This window comes from Scyliorhinus canicula, chromosome 8, assembly GCF_902713615.1.
Source record: "Scyliorhinus canicula chromosome 8, sScyCan1.1, whole genome shotgun sequence".
Lineage (NCBI taxonomy): Eukaryota > Metazoa > Chordata > Chondrichthyes > Carcharhiniformes > Scyliorhinidae > Scyliorhinus > Scyliorhinus canicula.
The window spans coordinates 131,309,957-131,327,962 of record NC_052153.1 but is presented as its reverse complement, the minus strand read 5'-3'; the positions used below and the strand labels follow the sequence as shown (position 1 = coordinate 131,327,962).

Below are 18,006 nucleotides of genomic sequence, written 5' to 3'. Positions count from 1 at the left end.
GCCCCCTCGCCTGAATTACGAACAACTTGCTCTTAGCCATGTTCAATTTATATCCTGAAGTCCGGCCAGATTCCCTCAGGGTTTCCATGATACCGTCCATCCCCACCATTGGGTCCGATACGTATAACAGCAGGTCATCCGCGTATAACGAGACTTTATGTTCCACTCCCCCTGGACCAGCCCTTTCCAGTCCCTTGAAGCTCTCCGAGCAATTGCCAGGGGCTCTATGGCCAGCGCGAACAGCAGTGCGGAGAGAGGGCAACCCTGTCTTGTCCTGCGGTGCAGTCTGAAGTAATCTTATGTCGTCCTGTTTGTCCTTACACTAGCTTCTGGGGCCTAATGTAACAGCCTAACCCAGTCAATGAACCCGGTCCTCCGCAATTACGTCCGGTACACAGTCCTCAATTCTGGTCGCCTAGATCTTGTGTTAAAGTCCCCATCCATGATCAGTTTGCGCAAGTCCGAGTCGGGGATTTTCCAGAGCAACCGCCTGATAAAATCCACATCGTCCCAATTAGGGGCATACACACTAACCAAGACTACTCTCACCTCTTCGAGCTTACCCCTAACCATAACAAATCTGCCACCCCCATCCGCAACTGTACCCTCCGCCTCAAATTGAACCCTATTGCTTTCCAGTTCCGCGCTCAAAAGCGCAAAAAATTCGGGAGAAAAGGTCCAAAAGTCTGACCGAAACAGGAGCCACCAAATATGCGACCTTCTCCCTCCTAGCTGCCACTGGAAGTGACACTAATGCCCTTTAGGGAAGGAAATTTGTCATCCTTCCCTGGTCTGGTCCTGCATGTGACTCCAGACCCACAGCAATGTGGTTGACTCTTGCATTCCCTCGGGGATGGGCAATAAATCCTGGCCCGGCGAGTGACTCCCACATCCAATGAACGAATAAAGAATTTTTAAAAATGTATCAAGACTCTTCATCCCTACTCTTTCTAGCGCTCTAGCTGTACCAGGTTTCGCTCGTGCTGCAATCGCCCCTCCCCCATCGTTATATCTTTTGACTTTTAGGGGGCCTGTCTTCACCCCCTTCCCCGATCCCACTACATCCCTAGCAGGCAGTCTGTCAGATAAATAGCATCTCATAATACTGTTAGATGGGAGAATTTCTCAATGCCCTGACCAACATTTTGTTCTCTGTTACGACCAATTAAAATAGGTTAGCCAATCGATCATATTGTTGCATATGTAATAATATGTTAGATGGCAGAACAAGTGTGTACATTTCAAAAATTAGTAATTGGTTGTGAGGTGATTTGGGGTGTCCTGAGGATGTTAAAGACACTACTGCAGTCCAAGTTAATTTTTTAAAATATTGTCATTACAAAACCTTGCTCCTGTAATTAGGTTAACTGTTTTCCATTTTGTATTTCAACACAAACTTGTAAAGGAATCTATCCCCACAACCCTGTCACAGTATGAATACATCCTCTCTAAAGATGGTGCTGTATTGCCTCAGCCTGCACAACAAGGGAAGACTTACTGTAATCAATCTTAAAGTACTGACGCTAGCATATTTATTTTTAAATTTGCAATTGATAATTTATTTATATTAATCTACCTGACACTTGTTAAAAATCTTGCACTTGCATGCCTTGATAGAATTGCACTCTCCTATTTCATCTGCAAGCAACATCTGGTTTTGACCCCATTTGTGCAAAACCACAGAATAGATGAGCTGTATGTTTGTTCTACATTGCATATACCCTTCTCCTACCAAAAACATTTGACATTCCCAAAAGAATGAATGTGATCTTGTGCATTGCTGATTTATAGTTTCTTGTACAGATGGCTGGACTGGTACAGAATCCTATAATACAGTTGACTGGATTCAAACATTCTGAAAAAAGGGCCCTTGTCAAATTACTTACCGATCTCGACTGCGTTTATTTTCTTTCACCGGTAAGTCCTCTGTGATTATACAAAATGGTATTGGAAACTGTTGTCCTTTTTTAGCTGTTTTAATTTTTTAATGTTATATGTTTTCAGATATCAGATTCTTGCGAACCAGAATGCAGTGCTTTTGTTATTTTTCTTTTGTTCTTAGTTTGAATTGAGGCTGGCTACGAATGCGAGTATAGCATGGCGTGGCCGAAAGGGAGGGGTGGGGGGGCAACATATATGCCAAATGCATGCAAAAAGAAAATTTTGGGGGCCAGAAAAATTGAGCACATGTACGCCACAATTTACAATTATGTAACATTCAGGGAATCAAAATAATGGTGGAGAGCTAAAGCTGGATTTCATCAGCATATGTGTGATGAGAGCTTATGGGTGATATGCTGATGATCCTGTAGTATATGCTGTGTTGGAAAGGGATCTCCAGAGAAGAGTTCATGTACTTATTGAGGCATTCGGGATGATGGGATTTGCACTCAACATCCAGAAGACCAAAGTCCTCCATGATCAGGCACAAAATGTGCACTCACCAGACCCATTAGTGATGTGGAACAGAGGGAAAATACGTACTTTGTGGTCTTGCCTGAAATATTTTTGAAAGATGTCGAACAAGGCAAATTAAATTTAGCATATTATTATTGCATACAAGTCAAAAATTTGCCAAGTACATGGTGAGTGGACTTGAATGAGCACAAATATAGAGATAAATAAAAAGGAAAAAATAATTATGTTGGAAACACAGTTATGTTGTCCCTTTCATGTTGCTGAGAGAGTTGAGGTCTTGGAGGATCAAGCTAGATTGGAATGAAAGGTTTTTCTTACAGTAAAACTCTGGCTTCCCATGTTCAAAGGAAATGCGATTGCAAAATGTTTCTTCCAACTCTTCTAATATTATTCGGGGCACCTTTTTTAATAGAAAAAAATAATGCCCCAAATGGTCTTTATAATGTCCATTTAACTAAGTGGATTGTTTCTTTTCCTCTAAAACTAGGAATATAAACATCAATGCACTCATATGATAGCAAGTAAACCAAGTCGAAGTGAGAAATTTTTAGCAGCTTGTGCTGCAGGTGAGTCAACACGCTACATATTTACATTGCTTGCATCAAAATAAGCTTTAATTGGAAAAAAAATACTATTTCTTATTGCAAATAGAGTGTAACTGTATGCACTGTAAATACACATACACATTTATTTTATCCCCTGGGATAGCAAATTAGTTATTGCAGCATGAGCTCACATTTCAACAGCTGATTTCTGCCCCAAGGGATTTGGTAAAAAGATTACTACTGCTGTGCCTTCTGCTCCTCTTGTCATTCACTTTATGTGGATGCCATTTGTACCTGGCATATCTACTTAATTTAGAGTTTACTTAGTGTGCTATAAGTAAAAATTACTGATCTAGGAATAGATCAGGAATTCTTGCCCTCAGCACAGATACCATTTTGAAGCAATGCAGCCAGCACTCGCACTGACATCATTGGGAGGGATAGTGTCTTGAGAAGGGTAAAGGAGCAGTGTTCATCTGAACTGTGTGGAGGGGAGACTGTACTGAAGTATTTAGAAACAGGAGTACATTTGGGAGTGAGGTGATCAAGTGTTTCTCAATTGTAGCAGGAGAGAATGTTTCTGAAGTGAGAAAGATTGATGGGGGCAGTGCTTTGGTGAACTGTACCTTAAACAATTAATCTGTACATTACTAAATGTTATTTTTTTCACTTAATTAACATTTTAATATAAATATTATGAACTGCTGTAAATCTAGTTTCACAATCCAGACTTGTTTGTCTCTTTGTTTCCTCTTCCATTTTAGGAAATTGGGTCTTAACTAAAGATTACATAATTGACAGTGCTAAAAATGGCAGGTGGCTCAACGAAATCCAGTACGAGTGGGGATGTAAAAATCCAAGTAATTCACAGTACCCAATGCCGATAGAATCTGTACCGAAAATATGGCGCGAGGAGCTGGCCCGTTCTAGGATGCCAGGAGCGTTTTACAACTGGAAAGTAGTGCTTCTGATCAATGATGAAGCAAGGAGAGCTACTTTTAAGAGGTATTGTTCAGAGGGGTCATTAATAATGTTCCAATGTAATATCTGAGATAAAATATATTTGTGTTCCAGGATTTACTGATTGAGTTGAGACATGCTGTACTTTTTTGATTCAACATACAACAAAATCTATTGGAAACGTGATGACATTTGCAGCACCAAAAGCATGCATTACAGAGAGACCATTAGAGGACGATGAATGTCCAGTCAAAGAAGGAGAAAATAGATGGCATGACCAAAAGCTTGATAAGAGATAGGCTTGATGAGGGTGTTTAAAGATAGTTCAAAAATTAGTGGGGGAGCTGCAAGAAGGGAAATACAAGAGAAAACTAGTTTGAGAGGAAATAAAACTTGGAAGGTGAAGAGGATTGGGAAATATTTAGGAAAGCTACTAAGAAAGCTGTAAAGAAGAGTAAGATAGATTATGAGAGTAAACTTGCTCAGAATATAAAAACAGATAGTAAAAGTTTCTACAAATATATAAAACAAAAAAGAGTGGCTAAGGTAAATATTGGTCCTTTAGAGGATGAGCAGGGAGATTTAATCATGAGAAATGAGGAAATTGCTGAGGAACTGAACAGGTTTTTTGGGTCAGTCTTCACAGTGGAAGACACAAATAACATGCCAGTGAACTTCCGGTGGCAACTATGAGGGAGTAGGTCGCACATTTGGTGGCTCCCGTTTTGGTTGGACTTTTGGACCTTTTCCCCTGACTTTTTTGCACTTTGGAGTGCGGAACTGGAAAGCAATAGTACTCGGGCACTGAACCCATACAGAATTGTATGGACCTAAGAAGCTGGAGGGACTGTAAATAGCAGAAGAATTGGTCGAGTAAGGGCACAGTGGAGGCTGAGAGAGACCAGCATGGCTGGTGTTCGGAGCAAGGGGCTGACAGCCCAGCCCACAATGGAGCAGCTATTGCAGACTATGCAGGAGAGCTTTTTGACTTTGAAGCGTGACAACTTGGAGCCGCTTCAGAAGTCGATTGATCAGATGGGAAAAAGGCTGGATGATCAGGCTGAGAAGCTCCAGCAGTTGGAGTAGTCAGTGGAGGAGCAGGCTGACTTTCAAACGGTGGCAGATGCGGAAATTCAGAGGCTGAGGGACCCGCAAAAGTGCTTCTGGAAAGGCTGGACAGCCTGGACAACAGATCTCGCAGGCATAACGTGAGAATCGTGGGCCTCCCGGAGGGGGAAGAGGGGCTAGATGCTGCCGCATATGTAGAGGATATGTTTCAGAAGTTGCTGGGGAACGAGGTGTCCGCATCCGCCAGTGGTGGACGGGCACACAGAGTGCAGGTGAGGCAGCCGCGACAAGGGGGTCGGGGGGGGAGGTTCATCGACTGGGTTAGGCTATTGTATCAGGCCCCGGAGGCGAGTGTAAGGACGAACAGGATGACATCGGACTACTTTAGACTGCACCGTGGGACAAGACAGGGCTGCCCTCTCTCCCCACTGCTGTTTGCGCTGTCCATAGAGCCGCTGGCAATTGCACTGAGAACTTCTAGGGACTGGAAAGGGCTGGTCCGGGGCAGAGTGGAATATAGAGTCTCGTTATACGCGGATGATCTGCTGTTATATGTATCGGACCCAATGGTGGGGATGGACGGTATTATGGCAACCCTGAGGGAATTTGGCCGATTCTCCGGATACAAACTGAACATGGCTAATAGCGAGTTGTTTGTAATTCAGGCGAGGCGGCAGGAGAGTAGGCTGAAGGGGTTGCCGTTCAGGCCAGTGGGGGAGAGATTCCGATATTTGGGGATTCAGGTGGCACGAGACTGGGGCAGGTTGCACCATCTCAACCTGTCCCAACTGGGTGAGGGAGGAGGTCCGGAGGTGGGATGCGCTCCCGCTGTCATTGGCGGGGAGGGTGCAGACTGTTAAGATGACGATTCTCCCACGGTTCTTGTTTGTTTTTCAGTGTCTTCCCATCTTTGTCCCGCGATCCTTCTTTAAGAGGCTGAATAAAATTATTCTGGGATTTATTTGGGCACGGGAGTCCCCGCGGGTGAAGAGGGTGATGCTTGAAAGGAACAGAGGAGAAGGGGGGCTGGCGTTGCCAAACTTCAGCAACTATTACTGGGCGGCCAACATAGCGATGATAAGGAAATGGATGGTGGGTGTGGGGTTGGTTTGGGAGCGGATGGAGGCTGCTTCGTGCAGGGGCACTAGCTTAGCAGCCCTATCACGGCGCCTCTGCCATTTTCGCCAGCACGGTACTCCACCAGCCCTATAGTGGTGGCGGCTCTTCGGATCTGGGGCCAGTGGAGGAGGCATGTAGGGGAGGTAAGAGCATCGGTGTGGACCCCAATCTACGGCAACCACCGATTTGCCCCAGGGGACATGGACGGGGGGTATCGACTTTGGAGGAGGGCGGGGATTGTGAGGATGGGGGATCTGTTCCTGGAAGGGAGCTTTCCGAGCATGGGTGTGCTGGACGGGAAGTTTGGGCAGACGAGAGGGAACGACTTTAGATACTTGCAGGTGAGGGATTTTGTACGCAGACTGTGCCGTCCTTCCCACGTCTCCCGCCGAAGGGGAGGCAGGACAGGGTAGTTTCTAGGGGAGAGGTGGAAGAGGGTAGAGTTTCAGACGTCTACAAGGAGCTAATGAGAGCTGAGGATACGCAGACCGAGGACCTGAAGCTTAAGTGGGAGGAGGAGCTCCGGGGGGGGGGGGAGAGGAGCTGGAGGACGGTATTATTTCTTCGGGCTGGGGGACAAGTGTGCTAGATGCGCCAGAGGGCCGGCTAACCATGTACACATGCTCTGGTCGTGCCCTAAACTCGGGGGGGGGGGGGGGGGGGGGGGGGGGTGTCATGTCCCGGGTGTTGAAAACTGGGGTGGTAATGAGCCCGGAGGTGGCAATCGTTGGGGTTTCGGAGGACCCGGGAGTCCAGGAAGAGAGGGAGGCTGATGTTCTGGGCCTTGCTTCCCTGGTAGCCTGCCGACGAATACTATTAGCATGGAGGGACTCAAAGCCCCCGAGGGCTGAGGTATGGCTATCGGACATGGCGAGCTATCTTGGCCTAGAGAAAGTCAAGTTCGCCTTGAGAGGTTCGCTACTAGGGTTCGCCCGCAGGTGGCAGCCATTTATTGATTTCTTCGCAGAGGAGTAAGCGTCAGCAGGGGGAGGGGCTAGGGTAGAGTAGAGTAGGGGGATATTGAGGCAGGTCCGTACGTGAACAGAGCCGTGGTTTGCATTATGTTTCATGTGGAATTTGTGTCTTGATTTTTTATGTTTGTACTGTACAATGTCATTTTTTCTATATGCCTAAAATACCTCAATAAAAATGTTTGTTAAAAAAAAACAAATAGCATGCCAGTGACTGATGGAAATGAGGCCAAGGCAGGTTAGGACCTTGAGATGATTGTTATCATTAAGGAGGTAGTGATGGCCAAGCTAATGTGGCTAAAGGTAGACCAGTCTCCTGTGTTGCCTTTTTCTTTCCTGTGGCTCTGCTTTAACTATGGCAATTAGTGGGTTTGCCCTTCTTTCTTTCTTATCTATATTCTAATGCTCAGAGTCGCCAGGTATCAAATGATACCACCACAAGGTTCAACCAGCTATCGATCAAAGAGCCAAACACCAGTTTGTTAGTTCAAGGTCAAGGGTACTTTATTTACACACAATTAGTCATGCAACATGAACACTACTAGTTAACAACACCTATTGACTAAGACAACCTGTACTTCACTTCAGGCACCTGGCTTAGGTCAGAGGAACAGTGGCCGCTGTCCGATTCTGGATCTACTTGGTCTGGAGAAGTAACTGCTGCTCAGCTAGGCTCATCCGTCTGGTAGCGAGCGTTGAACTTAGACTTGCTTCTGTTGGCGCTGCGGTTGGAGATGGGTGTTGCTGGGCGCCAGGTCCAAAAGAGGACGAACATATGGCAGACTCTCTTATACTTGGGGGTTTTCGTGCTCTTTCGGGCGGTCCTTCAGTTTGGACCCCACTAATTGGGTGATCCTTGATCACTCTGTTCGATTCCTAACCAATAAATGGGCGGGGGCCTGGATGGGGTGTCCCAAGCGGTCACTGAACCTATTGTTTACGCTTCCCCTGAACGGGGAGTGGCGCCGAAATGTCTGGGACTGTACCGGTCCATCTAATCAGCCCATCAAAATGCTAATTTGGTCAGAGTTTCGATACCGTCTGGACTCCTTGCTTGCAAATATACATTTCAGGCTCTGAGCCTGCCTGAATCTTGCTTTGTCCATTTTACCGTTAGGCTTTGCGAGTTTCTCTGTCCCTGGTTGTAAGTGGCCATCCCTGATGGCTACACCTGGCCCTGATGGAATGCATCCCAAGATACTAAAAGAGATGGCTAGGGAAATTGAAAATGCACGCATGATAATTTACCTAGATTTTGGGGTGGTCCCAGCAGATTGGAAATTAGCAAACGTGACACCCCTGTTTTTTTTTAAAAAGGAGGTAGGCTGAAAGCGGGTAATTATAGGCCAGTTAGCTTAACTTCGGTAGTAGGGAAGATGCAAATCCATTACCACGGAAGAAATAGCAGGGCATCTGGATGGAAATTGTCACATTGGACAGACGCAGCATGGGCTCATAAAAGGCAGGTCGTGCCTAACTAATTTAGTGGAATTTTTTGAGGACATTACCAGTGCGGTAGACAACGGGGAGCCAATTTGTGGCAGATCTGTATTTCCAGAAAGCTTTTGGCAAGGTGCCACACAAAAGGTAGCTGCATAAAATAAAGATGCATGGCGTTAAGGGTAAAGTAGTAGCATGGATAGAGGTTTGGTTAATTAATAGAAAGCAAAGAGTGGGGATTAATGGGTGTTTCTCTGGTTGGCAATCAGGAGCTCCTGGTGTCCCTCGGGGATCAGTGTTGAGCCCACAATTGTTCACAATTTACGTAGATGATTTGGAGTTGGGGACCGAGTGCAATGTGTCCAAGTTTGCAGATGCCACTAAGATGAGTGGTAAAGCAAAAAGTGCAGACGATACTGGAAGTCTGCAGAAGGATCTGGATATTTTAAGTGAATGGGCTAGGGTTTGGCAGATGGAATACAATGTTGACAAATGTGAGGTTATCCATTTTGGTAGGAATAGCAGCAAAAGGGATTAATATTTAAATAAAATATTAAAACATGCTGCTGTGCAGAGGGACCTGGGTGTCCTAAATCGCAAAAAGTTGTTTTACAGGTGCAACAGGTGATTAAGAAGGCGAATTGAATTTTGTCCTTCATTGCTAGAGGGATTAAGACCAGGGAGGTTATGCTGCAATTGTATACGGTGTTAGTGAGGCCACACCTGGAGTATTATGCTCAGTTTTGGTCTCCTTACCTGAGAAAGGATGTACTGGCGCTGGAGGGTGTGCAGAGGAGATTCACTAGGTTAATCCCAGAGTTGATGGGGTTGGATTACGAGGAGAGGTTGAGTAGACTGGGTCTGTACTGGTTGGAATTCAGAAGGATGCGGGGTGATCTTATAGAAACATATAAAATTATGAAGGGGGATAGATGTGGGCAGGTTGTTTCCACTGGCGGGTGAAAGCAGAACTAGTGGACATAGCCTCAAAATAAGGGGAAGTAGATTTAGGACTGAGTTTAGGAGGAACTTCTTCACCCAAAGGGTTGTGAATCTATGGAATTCCCTGCCCAGTGAAGCAGTTGAGGCTTCTTCGTTAAATGTTTTCAGGATAAACATATATAGTTTTTTGAAGAATAAAGGATGATGGTGTTCAGACAGGAAAGTGGAGCTGAGTCCACAAGAGATCAGCCATGATCTCACTGAATGGCAGAGCAGGCTCGACGGGCCAGATGGCCTACTCCTGCTAGTTCTTATGTTCTTATCAGAGAAATGAGGAAGAGGGAGGGCATGGAAGTTTAAACAGAAGGATGTAAGTTTCAAATTGAAGGTGTTGGGCTGACCAAAGATGATCTAAATTGGCAGTGGCACTTCAGGCAGGATAGGACCAGTGTTTTGGATGAGCCAAAATTTGGAGGGCGGAGGGTGCAAAGGCATGCTTGAGTGATTTATCAGTCTGGGTGAGCTCCAACAGCATTCAAGAAACTTGGCACCATCAGGACAAAGCAACACTTGATTGCCACCCCATCTACAACCTTAAATGTTCACTCCCTTCACCATTGATACACAGTGGCAGTGTACACCATCTACAAGTTGCACTGCAGCTGCTTGCAAAGTCTTCTTTGAAACCCACAAACTCTACGATCTTGAACTCTATAATCTTGAAGTTCAAGGTTTATAGTTGCATATGAACACCACCACTTGCAATTTCCCCTCCAAGCCATACACCATCCTGACTTGGAACTATGTCAGGTTCCTTCAATGTCACTGGGTCAAAATCCTGGATTTCCCTCCTAACAACTTTGGGTGGATTGCAGTGGTTCAAGAAGTGACTTCTCAAAGACAATTTGTGATGGGCAATAAATGCAGCGATACCCACACCACATGAAAGAATACATTTAAAAATAATTGGCAGAGGCAGGTGATGTACAGGGGTGGAAGCGAGTACATTTATGATGAAGAGAACACGGTGTGTGTAGCTCAGTTCTGAGTCAGATACAGCTTCATTCTTCCCCAAGTTTAATCGAACGACTTTGGGGCTTACCAAGATTATATGTTGGGCATAAACTTTCTTCCTTTTTTTTTGATTAATTCATTCACTGGATTTGCGTTAAGTGCCAAAGTCAGCCTCCATTTCCCGTTCCTTATTGTCTTTTGTTTTTAATTTAGAGTACCCAATTCTTTTTTTTTTTCCCCCAATCAAGGGGCAATTTAGCGTGACCAATCCACCTATCGTGCACATCTTTGTGTTGTGGGGGCGAAACCCACATAAACACAGGGAGAATATGCAAACTCCACATGGACAGTGACCCGAGGCCGGGATTGAACCTAGGACATTGGCGCCGTGAGGCAGCAGTGCTAACTCCTTATTGAACGGCGGTGAGCTGTCCTCTTAACGCTGCAGCTCGTATGGTGAAGGTGCTCCCAGGGTGCTGTTAAATATTTCCAGGATTTACAATTTTAACATATATTTTATTCCCAACAGATCAACATAGCACAAAATAAACAGTGCACATAGTTTGTTTGATTATCCCAGCCCCCACAACGAACAATTCCTCAAACACGGACAGAAGTGGCCTCCAAAGCACGTAACCCCCACCCCCGCCCTAAGGGCGAACTTTACCTTCCCCAGCCTAAGAAATTCAGACAGATCTCCCAACCATGCCACCACCCTCAGTGGTGCAGCCAACTTCCAACTCGTGAAAGTGGAAGGCTGCCAGGCAATCCGAGGTGAGGGCCAACAGCCGCCTTCCCTTCCTGCAGCCCCGGAGCCACCAACACCTCTAATGGTAGGGTCTGACATCATCCTGACCCGACAGCCCCTGACAAACTCAAACACCGCCTCCCACAAGCTACCCAATTTTGCACACCCCCAGAACTTGTGAACATGGTTCACCAGCACCCTCCCACACCTCTCGCACACATCCTCTACCCCCAGGAAGAACCCACTCATTCAGGCCCGAGTCATATGAACCACCTTGAACTGTATAAGGCTCAACCTCGCACAGCAGGTGGATAAGTTGATTTGACAAAGGATCATCTGGACCAGAACCACCATCTCTCTTCTCCCCCTCCAAATGTTGCCAGATCTGCTGATATTTTCCAGCATTATCTCTTTTTTGGTTTCAGATTCCAGCGTCCGCAGTAATTTGCTTTTAATCAATTGCTGGAAATGCTCTGCCTGCAGTTTGATGGGTATGATTGGAATTACCAAAACCAGTGTCACTGAGCTGGACAACAGGAGAGTGTTTGGAGGAGAATCATATGGTTAAGGCTCCAGACAAATTGAAGAGGACATGGAGTGAAAATGCACCATGTGGAATGTCATTTGTTATTTTGATTAGGACCAAATCAGTTTATTAATGCAGAGTTTTATAGTGATTTGTGATCCAGATGGAATTGCAGAAAAGAAGGTCACGGGGTATTGTGGGGCATGAGGGGGAAATGTGTGTTAACATTGAAATGTAATATTTTGTTGGAACAGGGAGGTGTTGGGGTTGAAGATAGATTCTTGGAGGATGTGTGTGATGATGGCTGTTTTCATAGGAAATGTGCCCTCATGAAAGGGGACCATTTGCAATGTTAGTTAACATTGTACGGTTAAAGTCCAACAGGTTTGTTTCAAACACGAGCTTTCGGAGCACTGCTCCTTCCTCAGCAGTGCTCCAAAAGCTCGTGTTTGAAACAAACCTGTTGGACTTTAACCAGGTGTTGTAAGACTTCTTACTGTCCAATGCCGGCATCTCCACATCATAGTTAACATTTTGGCAAGGAAAGGAAGCTGAGTGACCAGTAATTTAGTGGGAATGAAGAAGCAAGTGATTCTCATGGACCAGGTGAGCTCAGCAAAGGTATGAATGAAGATGGTCAATCTGGAGAAAGATGCAAGTTTGGAGCTGTGACAGGGAGAGGTTTGGCCTGAAGGATGATGAGAAAGAAAAGAAACAGCAGAAAACGATCAGGGGATGGTCGAGGTGCCGGTGAGTGCAAGCAAGAAATGTTTACGAGGATGTTGTAAATGGAGAAAGAAAACAAGGGGTTTTCTTTATTCTCCAGATAATCCTGGTAAATGAGGTGGTCTAGCTAGAGGAAACAAAGGTTTGATGTGGACACAATCTGATCCGGTGATGGGTGGTTAAACAAGTTGTATATCAGACTTCAATCTACTGCCTTTGAAATTGGAGCCGAACTATGTCTGAAGTGTTGGCAAAGCACCACTTTTACTTGGTTCAGGATATCAAAGATGCAAGTATGGACATGGCCAAATAGATAGGCAGCTGGCCACTGCAGAAGTATTTCGGTGAATGGAAGATCCTAAAGCCAAGTAGTTGCAAGTGACTAGTGGGGCATTTTGTTCTAGTGGGGGACAGCGTAGTAGGGTCGGAAGTAGGCAGGACTACGTGGGTTATTGAAGGGCTGTAAGAAAGTTGTTAGAAATGGGCTTGTCGGGATTGAGGTCTGTGGATTAAAGAGACCACAGTATTTGTATGTCTCTGTAATCTATCATTTTATCAGTCAGGAGCTAAGAGAGGGATTGGAATATTGAAGTTGCTGGGATTTTGGCACAGTGTAGAGCAGCATCTACCTGGAGTGAGCTCAAGAGACGTGTCTTGTGACATGCACTATTAGTGCATTTGGTGACATTTACTGTCTTTGAGGATAAATTTCCAAAAACAAAAATAGACTCCTAAAGCACAAATCTCATTAACTTGTAATTTTCTAGTTTAAAATTTTTTTTAAATCATTGTATCTCAAAGATTATCAAGGAGATTTTTTTTAACTAAATGCTTACATCCAAATGACTGATCTGTACGAACAAAAAAAGCTGTTGCTTTTCGCACTTTTTCTCTCACGTAACAACTGTTGATGTTCACATATGCTGATTCTGTTTTACTGGCAGACGGTTATGGGGATGTGGTGATTGAGTTCATAACGAAACCACAGTTTTATGTATTTATCTAAATTCTCCATTTGCATGGAATAGAACTTTGCAAATCCAAAGACTTTTGGAAAAAATAAATGGGCTGAGAAGACGCCATTCTATCTGTCAACTCGTCGATGCAGAGATTGCATTCTGAAGGAGTTGGAGCTGAAACCTTGTCAGACAGCAGTACTTCAATTGCTGGTTTAATTTTTACTTCTGGGTGCGGAGAGGTGGGTGGTTGGTGGGGGAACAATGAAGCAATTCTCTGTAAAGTGTGTGCCTCTGGGAAATGGGAAGGGGGAGAGAAATGATTGCAAAAAGTCACATTGTGGGTGTAAATTTATTTTAATGAAAATATGCATTTTTAAAGTAGGATGGATTTTAAAAACTGCTTCTCTTTTGATAGAGTCTTGCATGCTGGAAAGGCAGCAGTGTATCATCGCCCAAGAAGTTGTCGTGAAATTACACACGTGTTAACCGAAAACCAGAATTACACAATGGAGAGGCTGAAAAATATATACAAAGCACCTTACTTTCCTGTAGAGTACATAGGCCAATTCATATTGGAGGTAAACTACCAATGTTTTTTAAACTAGTTTTGGCACTGCAGCAGACAAGTAGGTAACACATGTTAGGTAAGAGAAACCGGTCTTCAGAGACCACTGTAACTACGCTATTACATTGCTAAATCCTAAAACTTACAAATTCTATGTAAAGCTAGGTTTGTGGGTGCTTTTCGTGAGGACAAAATGATTTCTGGTAGATGTTGCTGTCAATCTGATTCTTAGCACCAATTGGGGGAGACAGTGCTATAATGTGGACATGATGTTCACTCGATTATAGTGACGTTTAATTTGGAAGTCACCACTAATATTTGGATACAGACAACCTAATGTTCTCTTTGTAATTTGTTTTCAGACCTTTTGTAAAAGCCTGGTTATGTAGTAGGGGCAAATTAATTTCTTGAAATCCTGTTCCCTGCAAAACAACTTGGTTGGAAGATTTGTGTATTTGCAACATATACTACTTGTAATCTCTAGACAGCTGTCTGAATATGTGAAGGAGAGTCCTGCTTTGCAACATCTATTCATGCACTCAATCAAAGGCTTGTCTCTTGAGCTAAATGGTTTACTATTCTACTACTGTACTGTAGTCTTGAAGATCCAAGATTTTATTTTAATGGCATGTTTCTCAGAAATTAGGATTGTTCTGAGGTCAATTATTTGAAATAAAAAGCAGGAATGAGAAAAGAAAGTAACTGTGAAACATTGTTGATATGAAAAAGTTGGGGATTACCTCCAGGGTAGGTGGATTGGCCATATTAAATTGCCCCTTAATTGGAGAAAAAATGAATTGGTACTTTAAATTTTTTTTTCTATTTTTACCCCCCCCCCCCCAAGCATCTGCTGACATTTTAATTTCGACGAATGGCTGCCACCTCTGGGTGAACCCTGCCATTGACCCTCTTAAGGCGACCTCCCCCCTGTTCTGGATTCTAACCAGTCCAATTCCGGATCAGTGACTGTGTTAAAGTCTCCTCCCATAATCCAGTTGTGTGACTCTTAAGTCTGAGATCTTACCTAACACGCGCTTCATAAATTCCACATCGTCCCAATTCGGAGCATATATGTTCACGCGTACCATCCGCACCCCCTCCAACTTCCCGCTCAACATTATGTACCTATCCACTTTGTCTGACACGATTCTCCCGGCCTCAACTGCCACTCGTTTGTTGATCAAGACCGCTAACCCCCTGGTCTTTGAGTCCAGCCCTGAGTGGAATACTTGGCTAACCTATCCCTTTATCAATCTCGTCTGGTCTGTAACCTTTAGATGTGTCTCTTGTAGCATTGTCACGGCTGCCTTCAGCCCCCTCAAATGCGCGAGCCCTCTTGTCTGGCCCATTCAGCCCTCTGACGCTCCATGTAATCAGCCTGGTCTGGGGGCTTCTCTTCTCTTCTCTTTCTCCCCCCCCCCCCCCCCCCCCCCCCCCCCCCCCGGCCGACTAGCCATCACCCTTTTTAGGCCAGCCTCTAGCTCACGCCCTTTGCTTCCTCGAGCCCCCCCTCGGGCATTCGCTGTTCCCGACCTTCCATTTGACCACTAGTAACAGTTCCTCCCCTATCAGCAAAGCAGCTCCCCCACCCCCCACCACACAACAACCCTAGAAACCCAACCCCCCAAGTCAAGCTCCAGCTTAATACCTGCTCACCCCCCACAGTGTTTTGAAGAGTCAGCTGACCCATGCTGACTTGCTAGCCCTCGCCTCTGGCACCAAGCAGTCTGTCTCCCCATTGTTCTCTTCCCCCCCCCCCAAAAAAACTTGGACAAATATAGTAAAAGCATCACATTCCACCATAAACAAACATCAGGAAAAAAAATAGTGAAGAAACAGCCACTTTAGAAAAAAAGGACACCCAAAAGCAGAACCAGCCCCAAAGACCATTTCCCCCCTCTCACCAGCTCCCTGCAAGACAAAGTTACCTTCAGCTATCCAAACAGCCCCTTATTACACATAGCACTACTTATACAACCCAGCACAACAAATACTTATACAGCCCAGCACAACAAATCGCTACCATAGGACTCTCCAAGGCTTCAGTGTCTTTCAATTCGCCTTCAGCCTCTTTCCTTTAATAAAAGTCCATACTTCGTCTGGTGTTTCGAAGTAGACGTCCCGTTTCTATGGGCTGCGTACAGCATCCCAAACTTCACCACCCCCTTCTCAAAGAGAGCCGTTTCTGCCCGATTAAACCTAGCTCGCCTCTTGGCCAAATCCGCACCCAGGTCCTGATAAACGCACAGCTCACAATTCTCCCACTGGCTGCTCCGTTCCTTCTTGGCCCTCCGCAGAAAGTGCTCCGTGTCCAGGAATCAATGAAAGCGTACCACCATCTCCCTCGGTGACTCGTTCGCTCGGGGCTTCTTCGCGAGGGCTCTGTGCGCTCTCTCCATTCCCTCAGCCCCCAACAACTTCTCCAACATGTCCGTCACATAAGCCCTCGCATCCGATCCCTCACTGCTTCAGGGAGGCCAACAATTCTAAGATTCTGCCTCCTGGACCTCTTCTCCAGGTCCCCCAGCTTCTCCTGCATTCTTCTCTGGCAGTCGTTCATAATCTCCACCTTGGTCTCCAGCACGGTTATGTACTTTTCGTGCTCAGGCACCTTTTTCTCCACCTCCTGGATCGCTCTCCCGTGGGTCTCTTGATTCTGCACAACTTGATCAATCGAACCCTAATCGGGTCCAGCGTGTCCTTCTTCGACTGGACGTAGCAATCTTCAAAAAACTCCACCAGCTGCCCCATCGACCACTGTGCCCTCTCCCCGCAGCCCTTGCTCTCCACCATGCTTTCCTGCGTTGCTGGCTCTGCCCGCATCTTCCTTATAGGACTTTGTCTTCTCCCACGGCCACTTCTGGTCCAATTCTCCACACACCGGAGGGGGATTTCTCCTCACTGTCTCACTCTTCACCAATTTATCCCATAAAAACCAGGGGAAAATGGTCCAAAAGTCCGTCACAGGTGGGAGCTATCAAATGTGCGACCTACTCTTCCATGGCCACCACCAGAAGTCCCGATTATTTTTTTTTTTTAAATAATAAATTTCTCCTTTAAATTGTTTAGTAATAGCATAAAAATCATTGATTTTTATCTGTCCAGTTTACTCAATTCTTTAAGAACTGTCTGCTCCAGCTATGATCTAATTGATGGAGGACTGCTTTGAAATGTGTTTTTTTTTTAATATGGTGACTATTGGGGCATTACAACTGAACTCTTGCCTGCATTTACTTTCAATATTTATAGTCTAAAGCTATCATGAAAAATTTCTAGGAGCAAAAGGAAACAAAATTAATCATGCTGACTCGTATTTATTGCTATAAACTCATTCAAAAGCTTCTTTATGTTTTTGAGCACAATGAGGTGCAATATAATGTGGGAGATGTGATTATGGAACAGTGATGGTAATTTAGTGGCGAATTCTATACACAAGTTAGAATACAGTATTACATTGAAAACACTTGGGTTTCCTTTTTACTCTGAGCCACACTCTCCTAACATCGCCAACTAAGCCTCCTTCGCATTGACCAATTGCGGGTTTCTCATTTCCCCAGTTTCTATCGATCACAGATTGAAATTGATGTTGAAAGCTAAAGTTTACTTTATGAACTAATTCCGAATCATCGGCCATTTCTGCGACCTGTCTAGCTGTTTTAACTCTTTGCTCTTCCACGTGAGTTTTCACTACTGCAGAAAGTGAATCTTTAAACTCCTCCAACGTAATTATTTCCCCAAGAGTGTCATACATTTTGTCTATTTTTAATGCTCTTATCCACCTATCACAATTATTTTGTATAATTCTTTCAAATTCTTTATATGCTTGACCTGGTTCTTTCCTTGGATTTCTAAACTTCTGTCTGTAGGCTTCTGGCACCAGTTCATATGCAGTTAATATGATTTTCCTCTAATAGTGATGCAAACGCTTCACTGGCTCTACCTACCAACTTTGTTTGAACCAACACTACCAACATGGGGCTGGATTCTCCGTTTTGCTGGCAGCCC

The 18,006-nt window shown here is 44.9% G+C and overlaps 1 protein-coding gene across 3 annotated transcripts in view; it reads left to right on the top strand.

Annotated features, from left to right (window-relative positions):
- Positions 1–18,006, top strand: part of slf1 (SMC5-SMC6 complex localization factor 1) — a 113,538-nt gene that overhangs the window by 18,771 nt on the left and 76,761 nt on the right. For all 3 annotated transcript variants that reach the window (XM_038805267.1, XM_038805266.1, XM_038805268.1), the window contains exons 2-5: positions 1,804–1,917; positions 2,906–2,984; positions 3,728–3,968; positions 13,852–14,014. In XM_038805267.1, the coding sequence (XP_038661195.1) occupies positions 1,804–1,917; positions 2,906–2,984; positions 3,728–3,968; positions 13,852–14,014 (597 nt within the window). The remainder of the gene's footprint in view (positions 1–1,803; positions 1,918–2,905; positions 2,985–3,727; positions 3,969–13,851; positions 14,015–18,006) is intronic.